Genomic DNA, 9758 nt, shown 5'->3' with positions numbered 1-9758 from the left:
GAGCAGGCAGGTTGTCGGTCGGCCAGACCTCACTAGTCGCAGGATGTCTCCTGCAGAGAGAGGAGAGAAAGAGGTCAAAGCATAGGGTAGTTCTGTGTGAATGAGTACTGGAGTGAATGAGTACTGGATGTTTTCAACCTTTTTTTCAAAGTGGTTAACAAAGTCGTCTGCAGAGAGGGACGAGGGAGAGGGTGGAGGACTAAGGAGGTAGAAGAAGGTGAAAAATAGTATCTTAGGGTTAAAAGCAGAGGTTTGAAATTGCTAGAAAGTGGCTTTAGCAGTAGATACAGAGGAAGAGAAGTTAGAGAGGAGGGAGCGAAAGGATGATCGGTCCTACGGAAGTTTAGTTTTCCTCAATGTGAGTCATAGGATGCGGAAAGGGAGGAGTGTAGGGTCGAAGAGGCAGAATCAGGGGAAAGGAGGGAAAAGGATTTAGCAGAAGGGGGAGATGATAGGACAGAGAAGGAGAGAGTAGTGGGTGAGAGAGTGAAGACTGCAATGGTGCATGACCATCTGGGTTAGGGTTGGAGGAAAAGGAGACAGAAAAGGAAACAAAATAGTGATCAGAGACCTAGAAGGGGGTTGCAGTGAGATTAGTAGGCGAGCAGCCTCTAGTAAAGATGAGGTCAAGTGTGTCTTGTGATTTGGAGGGGATTGGGTGAGGGTGAGGTCAAAAGTGGCAAAGAGGGGAAAGAGAGATTTGGAAATAAATTAATCGAAGGCAGAAGTCGGAGATTAATGTCGCCAAGTACGAAGAGCGGTGAGCCATCGTCAGGAAATTAGCTTATCAAGGTGTCAAGCTCATTGAGGAACTCTCCAAGGGCACCTGGTGGGCGACAGATGACAACAATGTTAAGCTTAAATGGACAAGTGACAGTGACAGCATGGAATTCAAATTGGGATATGGATAGGTGAGAGAGGGAGAAAATAGAAAATCTCTACCACGATGACCAGATGGTCTCAGACTATGAGAGAAAACATAGTCAGATGAAGAAATAGCAGCTGGAGAATAGCAGCAGCAGTGTTCTCTGGGGTGATCCATGTCTCCATTGGGGCTATAAAGTCAAGGGACTGAAGGGCAGCATAGGCGTTCTTGACCTCAGATCAGGCAGTTCCAAATGCTGCCAGACACCCCAGAAAACACCACACCCACAGGGTGGCTTACCAATTTCATCAGGGAGTTTTTGTTAAATTAGTTTTTCCTGTTAATTTATCTAAAGTAATCCCTTTAAATACCGAGTAACTTCAATTTTAACTTCAATTTGAATGTGATCGGCACAACCTTAAAATGTAGCCTATGGAGAATTCCTTCAGAATGGAGATCAATGAAAGATAGTCATCAAAACGTATGCGTATTGATCTCCGTTTCAGAATTCATGCGTGGATTTAAAAACATTCTGATATTTCACAATAGACTATGTATGTTAAGGGAAGTTTTCGTGAACCCTATCACTTAGAAAATATGTGTTTATGCAGGACATTTAAAAAACAGTGTTTGATTCGTTATGAAAATTGCCTTATTCAGTTCTTCAGCCCATGGTAATGTTGGATTATTAGTGCACATGACATAGGGAGAATAGTGTACTATAGTATATCCTGGTCAATTGTCCGCACTGACAATGGAAAGTATGTAAAGTATTGCGCGTCATGCGCTGGCTGGCCATGCGTCAGGTTCAAACTGCAGCTTGGTCTGAGCTCCGCTCCATAATTATTTAATTAGCCTACATGTCATTTTTCTATACATGAACGGTTTGATCCTGAGCTATAACCACACCTCTGTGAAAGCGTACAGAGGAAGCAAAGTTAAACGAAACAATGTAATTAAATGGAATGATATGAAATGAATGTTATACCAACTGAAGGGAACAATTAACTAGTAAATTGGCAGTTAAATGTGCTATCATTAGGCCTACTAATGGTCGATACTGATAGAAATAGGAAACGGAGAAAGTCAGGGTAAGTCTATGTAGGCTAAACATTCGAGAGTGCCAAAAGGTTTAATTTGGCGTGACTCATTGCGAAAAAGGTCATACAATTTAAATTCTGCATAACAGCACAGCATTTCATAAACTTCACTGTCAGGAAGTTGATATGTTGATAAGGTTCAGTTTTGCTGCTATTTGACTGTGTTAGGGTCTCGTGAGCCTCAGTTGGTAGAGCATGGTGCTTGCAACGCTAGGGTAGTGGGTTTGATTCCAACAGAGGACCAGTATGGAAATGTATGAACCAACTAGTATAAGTCGCTCTGGATAAGAGCGTCTGCTAAATGACGTAATAGTTTCAAATGTTGAGAGCTTGGAAATATGAAGTTACTTCTGCATTTATGTAAAAATGTAGTTATTGACATAGGGAATGGAAAGGAGATACCTAGTCAGCTGTACAACTGAATGCATTCAACCGCAATGTGTCTTCCCCAATTAACCCAACCCCTGTTGATCAGTCTGTTCAATGTTTTCTACCTATATAGTGCTCTAAATACCCAAATTAATGTTAAGTTCAAAAGAGTACAACATAAAAACTGGAGACACCTTTCAAACCTATGACGATTCCCAACATTAAAGTAAACGATTTCAGAAAGATTTCATATTTTTGCAAATAGAGTAGTAGTACCATGCTTTCGATGTTTGTCTCCAGCGATCATAAGGTTACCCAAACGGATTACTAATTTACCTATAACTCTTATCAATATCTTTTATAAATCTGTAAATTACAGTGCATGGAGAATGGTTAGTTATATCAGGAGAAAATGTATTAGATGAGTATGACTTCTTTGTGCCTGTTGTAGGCTGGTTTGCCTGGTCTCCACTACGGGGCGTCTGGGCGCTGCATTGACCGCAACAAGTTGGAAGTCCACCCGCTGCTGAGGGTCATGTCATAATGAAAAAAAAGGATGCTTAAAAATCTATTAACTTCAAAATCATATATGCGCAGGGCTACAAACGTGACGAACAATATGTATTTTGTTCATTCTAATTATATTCTGAGAAAGTGCACGCACGCACACACGCACACACGCACACACACACACACACACACACACACACACACACACACACACACACACACACACACACACACATGGTCCAGATTGTAACTCGATTCTTGGTCTCTGTCCGTTTGCTCGGTAATTAAATAGCCTGCTCAGTGCGTTTATCAGTGTGATCTGACAGTGTATCTCTCGGTCCCTATCCCGGGCTCCTTCTCTCCGTGCAAGCGGTGCATTCAGCTTCCACACAGTAATTGAATTAGTTCGGTTGGGAGGGGAGGGATCTTGTTTTGTTAGTGTGACGCCCATTCAAAATTCAAACCAATGGGACTATCCTCCGGTCGGCTGTAACCGAACCCACTCTGGCAGTCAGCAACGAACTGCCTTTGCTCTCACCTTCCCTCTCTTCTCGTCCGGTTGAATCTAAACATCAGGTGAAAGAAGCACATGAATCAAGCGTGTTTTATTTTTTCTCTCCAATGGTTATATATGAAGAGAATGCTGTGGAATGCTGCCATTTGGGTTCCGGGCAAACAAGCTGCCCTACTGTCACCCAGCAGCAGCGCATGAGAGAGGCTCGAGGACGGACTCCTCCCCACCTACCCGTGACACTTTCAAGACAGCGCTGAGAAGGGATAGCAGCCTTTTTCGGCCAGTCTGCGAACAGAGCAGTGAGACAGCGTTACGTATAAACGACTTCACTGCAGCCGGGGGTTGCCTATGTGACTTTATAAAGTTCCACCTCTGAAAACGTTGACCTCTGACGGACTCGAGCTAAAGCGCGAGCTTGCTTCTTTTCGTTTCTCATTATTGGACTTGGACCTACCCTCTGCGCTGTTGATTCCAAGCGAACAGTCCTGACACGGATCCAGCTCAGCGCATGCCATGACCTTACAGAGACTGCTGTATTAGATGGTCATTCTAATCAACGTTTTATACATCTGACTGCATGTATTGATATCCCTTTTTGTACATTTGTGTGAAAAAAGTGTCTGCCCTAGGAGTGATTTTTACTTATCCTGGAGCCGTCAAAGCTGACGTCCCATGAACACATAAAACTGAACCCGGACACTGAACCTGAGCGAGATGCACTACACACAGTGACACTTGCATTTGATAACTTCACCTGCTACCGTCGTCAATGCATTTTAACCAAGTGACCAGCAAGGCGTCATCTATATCGCAGGTTGCGCTATCAAAGCCCTTAGCACGTAGTGGTGTAGGAGACAGCGATTTTCTTTTGTATTGAATTGTCCTGCCTTTTTCTGTCATCCATAAACTGCGACAGAGGAAAGAAAAGGCACACAAATGTAAACGAAAGAAGGCATCTCTCCAGCTGAAGTGTACCTAGAACTGACAGATCGTGCAGTCACCCCACATCGAAGAGGAATACGTGCCGAACTTTGCTGTTGTGATGTTGAAAGTGGAGATGGTGCTATTTGTCTTTCTGGTGCTATGGATGTGTGTATTCAGCCAGGAGCCTAGCTCCAAGGTGGTGGCCGACCGGTATGCCGTCTTCTGGAACCGAACCAACCCCAGGTAGGTGTCACTCAGAGCGGCCAGTGGGGCCGAAGGGAGTCGATGTTGTCTCTGTGATCTCGCCACTGGCCGGGGCGTGTGTATAGACAAATGGCACGGTGTCTTTTATTTAAGGTATAGAGTAATGCTTATTGAACAGTTCTCTCTGATGGGTTATAGGCTATTTCCCAGAAATGTGGGTAGGCTATTGGTACAACAGAACACAACCTGTGCGCACAGGTTGAATATAGGCTAATCTATTTTGGATACAGTCTACACTGAATTGTTTTCAGTCAACCGTAATCAAGTCAAGTTGATCATCGCCTATGCGATGTGTCACCCGAAAAGCGCACGGTTGGAGAGTAATCTCTTGCGTGTTCCAGTGTCTGCATTCCGTGTTTGTGAATCAATTGGGCGCTCGTGCCTGTCTTCTGAATATGCCCCGGTTAAATCATGGAACATTATTTGTGGGTTAATTCGAATAGATTTGTAGTAAAGCCTACCGTTGGAGTATGTAGAATAATGCGTGGACCATTGCATTGCTTGGGTGGCTTAGGCCTACAACGTATATGTAGCCTACATCTCTCATCTTTGAATGAGCAGAATTAAACTCAGCAAGTGCTGTCAATTCACGGATAAAATGGCACCATGATTAACCCATATTTCCTATTTCCGAGAACAGCAAGACCGCGCGAAAATATTACAATTTAGATGTAGCATGTGAGCGGGAAGCGCTCAAATCTGTACGACGTATGTTTTGTCACTAGTTGTAGGCCATGGGCACATTTATGGGTCGCTCTTCCAATTTAGAAGCTTATAAGAAATCAATAATACGCCTACTTAACCAGGAATAAAGCCTCGCTATGCTGATAGGTTGCACTTCATTTGGTCGTTTAATCTCTTGTCTTTGAATTTGATCATGATATGCGTTGTTCACAAGGGATTTATCCAATCCACTTGTTCTTATTCGGAAAGCATGTTTTAATTCGGTGAAAAAGCTCCTCTGTAATGTTTCCCTAAAATCTTCTCACCGACTTTGAATTACATAATTATGCAATTATTATGATTCATAGGTTTAAATGGTTAAATCATTGATATTTAATTCATATGAACATACTGTAATTCAATTGTAGGTTGACTGGTTGTGAAAGCAGCAATTTTTGCTGCGCTAAAGTAATCTACTTCGTGCGAGCATAGCATACAATGTAGGTATTGTCATACTGTCTAAAACCACAAACGTTAAAACAAGTTGATAATCAATATATGAAATGTAGAACGTATACACAGACGTATTAGCCCATGGCCAGAATAGTTTGGCAACCGTGAAACATTGATAGTTTACATTGAAGGACAAATTCGTAAACAAACCAATGCCCTCATTTTGCAACAACTAACCCCACTTAATTGATTTATTAGATATCACAATATTTAATTAACTTCATTTTATTGAATATTGAGTAAGGATGTTGGACATGTAGCCTACGTTATGATACATTATATTCTAAAACTTTTCCACAAAGTAGTTGATATCAGCAAGCATTGTGCAAAATACATATTTTTTTATGTGGATTTTTTTGATTGAATAATTTAAAACAGAATTGAAGTTGATTGAGAGAGAGAACCGACTGCATTTGGGCAAGTTTCACATAGTTATCTAGTATAGAATTAAGATGTGGTGTCTATTCCTAATATATTGTAGGCTACAATGAAGCACCCATGTATTAGTTTTACATAGTGAGACTAAGGTCAGCGGAGGTTGACGTTTACATTTCCTTGAGGCCATAGCATACTTTTGACATTTTCCAAATACAGAGGGTCATACTGTACATCACATTTTCTGGAAAACTTAACAGCAGCCAATCATACTTCACATAGTCAAACGTGTATTTACTTGTCATATTTAGCTTATTTCATGTGTTATTCTAATTGCAAAACAGTATTTGGATTTTTGCATGACTATATATTAACCCTTGTCTGAATTTTTCCAATTAAGTTGTTGCTGTTCACTCACTCAAATGCCAAAATTATTTAGTATTTGCTGAATGGATCACCTAAGCTTATTCTCCAAAAACATACAAAGTATTTTATCATAGCTACATAGACATTATTTAATAACTATTTATATTAATTTAGAAGTTTCTGAAAAAATATTCATGCTGAAAGAAATTAGTGGTCAGGGTAGACGCGTAGGGACCTAGTTGAGCTGGGGCCATTCTAGCCTTAGATTAGGTATCCCTAGTGCTGGTACACTCCATCATGACCGCTGTGGTCCAGCTCTACACTCCAGCTTAAGCCAGTTGTTTATTTGTGTGCCACTTTGTTCAACAGAAGTACCACAAATTTGAGCTCAGTCTGATGTGTTACGCTGATAGACACAGTTTCATTAGGGTGCACATTTTTCACAAAGACTTTGACTGGTGGTTCTGTGGACCGCTTGATTTACTCCAGATGTGCTGACAGTTTGCTTACTTCCAGTGGAAGAAAAAATGAAGCTACAGAAATTAAAACGTTTGAGTAAATTTACTGTAAATCTCAAGTTGAAATTGAAGGAAAGCAAAACAGAACTCTGTGGAGACGTGAGCTAGCTCCAATAGTGTTGAACTTGTGAAATCGAGTTATAGGTTGTTTCCCTCGTCTTGTTTCGGAACTCCTGACTAGCCCGAGGACAGGAAACAGGCTTTAATAATGTTAGTCATCTTCTTCTACTTACACTAATCAAGTTTGTTTGACTCTGAACTAGTGTTGGGTGGTATCCAGAGGTTCATACCTTCGTACGGTTCCTGTACCATACCAGGGTATGGGATTACTGGCAGTGCACTCAAAGGCCGCTATTCCTTTCCCCAAAAAATGTTTAGGATGCAGGGATCTTGATCCAGGAGGGGATTGATTGTCTCTGCTGTAACCAAGAAGCTTTCTCTTGCAAGCTAACCACTTAGCTAGCAAGTTACATTAGCAAACCCTGTAGGGCAGAGTCGGAAAACTAGAACGACAGGAGAGCAAACATTTAGTTACAGATGCCTCAGTAAATAAATATGTATTCTCTATATCTGTATGAGCCAGCGATGTTGTATGGAGTAGGGTGTATATTAAGTATTTTGACCTCTCCATCAAAGCTCTATTAAGATCCCAATCACCAGTAGGCTGACGGTCAACCTGATTCACAAACAGAAAACAATCAAATATTAGTCCCCAAAGGGAAGTGTGGAGAAATCATAGTCCTTTGTTATCTGCTAGTGGAGGTGTTTCTTCTTCACACGACTGCATCTACAGTTCAGTGGTGTATGGGAGCAGACTGGAGGCTCTCCTACAAGCTCTGTTGACCCAAAGTGAAGAAAGCGTTTAGATACTTCACACCTTGGGCAGGAGACCTAGAACCTTGAAACTGCGTAATTACTCTGGTGAATCTTTCTCTCTCTCGCTCAATTCAATTTCAATTTAGGGGCTTTATAGGAATGGGAAACATAGGCTAACATTGCCAAAGCAAGTGAAATAGATGATAAACAATACAACATGAACAGTAAACATTACACTCAAATGTCATATTATGTCTATATACTCTCTCCTCTCCTCTTTTTTTATTTTTCTTTTTTCTCTCTCTCTCTCTCTTTCTCTCTCTCTCTCTCTCTCTCTCTTTCTCTCTCTCTCTCTCTCTCTCTCTCTCTCTCTCTCTCGCTCCCCTCTCTCTCCCTCTCTCTCTCGCTCCCCCTCTTCCCCCCTTCCTCTCTCTTTCTCTCTCTCTCTCTCTCTCTCTCTCTGTCCCTGTGATTATTTCTAATGTCCTTGATGGAAAGTTTTTTTTCTCCCAGGATCCTACCTATTATTCACTCTTTTTCTTTCTTTCTATCTTTCTTTATCTCAGTACCTTGTGTATTTAGTCACTTTGTTTTCTCTAAGGAGGTTCCTGCTGTCCTGCTGGTGAGAGCTCTTCCTTCAACTCCCCTCTCCCCCGTAGCTGTAGGCCACTCTGTCTCTGTCCCACACTGGTGACCAGAAAATGAATGAATACAATTAGATATTTCAGGAGTCCCTCCATGGACCCAACTAGTGCTAGCTAGAGAGGTCACACACACACGCACACGCACACGCACACACACACACAGAGAGAGACATAAATATATGTCTGCCAGAGAACTTTGATGTGTGTGTGTGAGAGAGAGATTTACAAAAGTACATTTGGACTGAATGGACTGAACTAAAATGCTATTGACCCCAAATGCTATTGACCCCGATCTGCTGGCCTCACTCATAGTTTTCAGGCCGTTCTGTGCATGTCTCTGTGCTATGTGAAGAATGGGCCAGAAGGTCACCAGGGGCTTGGTCCCTCTCCTCCACACTCTCGCAAACCTCTCATAATTACGTCTCTCCCGGTTGGACTTCTCATTACCTATCACCGAGCCACGGGACGTAACAAACTATCTGTCGCTGTGTGTGTGCTGACTGTGGACTAACACAGACACAGTACATATTCAGACTGTAGAGGGAACGCCGGTCTCCACACCCCGTAGTCTCTACCGTAGCCGTATCCCGGAGACTAGTCCAGGGATCAAAACACAATACGTCCTTGTTTATTTACATTACTTATATTTTTAGATTACAATTCCTTGTCCTATTTAATAGCATATTTACTTACATGAAAGATTTTCCAATGTAATAGTGTTTTTTTTTTTAGTTTAAAATAAATTTGACCCCACGCCCCCCCAAACATTCACTCTCCTCTGCCCTGTTGTTCTTTTTCTATACCCTCAGACTTATTTTTCCATCAGTTGGTTCTCCCTCCCTCCCTCCCTCCCACCCTCCCTCCCTCCCTCCCTCCCTCCCTCCCTCCCTCCCTCCCTGAAGGCTGATTAGTTCTCGTTAATGACCTCTTGCTCTGCCGTTATTTCATCCCTGCAGCGTCTGCAACAGCAGGGTAGACTCAACAGAAATGGAAAGAGAAAGCGAGAGAGAAGGGAAAGAGAGGGCGTTGGAGGGAAAGAGAGGGCGTTGGAGGGAAAGAGAGGGCGTTGGAGGGAAAGAGAGGGCGTTGGAGGGAAAGAGAGGGCGTTGGAGGGAAAGAGAGGGCGTTGGAGAGAAAGAGAGGGCGTTGGAGGGAAAGAGAGGGCGTTGGAGGGAAAGAGAGGGCGTTGGAGGGAAAGAGCAGTAGAGATACAACGTAGGTGTGACATATTATTAAATCAAACAGTTGCCCGAAGGATTCATGAACAAATTTGACCTGAGAGGAGGATCCTTTGTGATATGAATGCAAATTACTTTT

The 9758-nt window shown here is 42.4% G+C and overlaps 1 protein-coding gene across 3 annotated transcripts in view; it reads left to right on the top strand.

The window, feature by feature from the left end:
* Positions 1-3373: 3373 nt before the first annotated feature.
* LOC139389922 (ephrin-A5-like) overlaps positions 3374-9758 on the top strand; it is a 194561-nt gene continuing 188176 nt past the window's right edge. For all 3 annotated transcript variants that reach the window (XM_071136957.1, XM_071136956.1, XM_071136955.1), the window contains exon 1: positions 3374-4525. In XM_071136957.1, coding sequence (XP_070993058.1) covers positions 4401-4525 — 125 coding nt within the window. In that variant the 5' untranslated portion in view covers positions 3374-4400. The remainder of the gene's footprint in view (positions 4526-9758) is intronic.

The sequence above is a fragment of the Oncorhynchus clarkii genome, chromosome 30 (genome assembly GCF_045791955.1).
Source record: "Oncorhynchus clarkii lewisi isolate Uvic-CL-2024 chromosome 30, UVic_Ocla_1.0, whole genome shotgun sequence".
NCBI lineage: Eukaryota > Metazoa > Chordata > Actinopteri > Salmoniformes > Salmonidae > Oncorhynchus > Oncorhynchus clarkii.
Note: the sequence above shows the minus strand (reverse complement) of the source record. Positions and strands in the feature narration are given on the sequence as shown.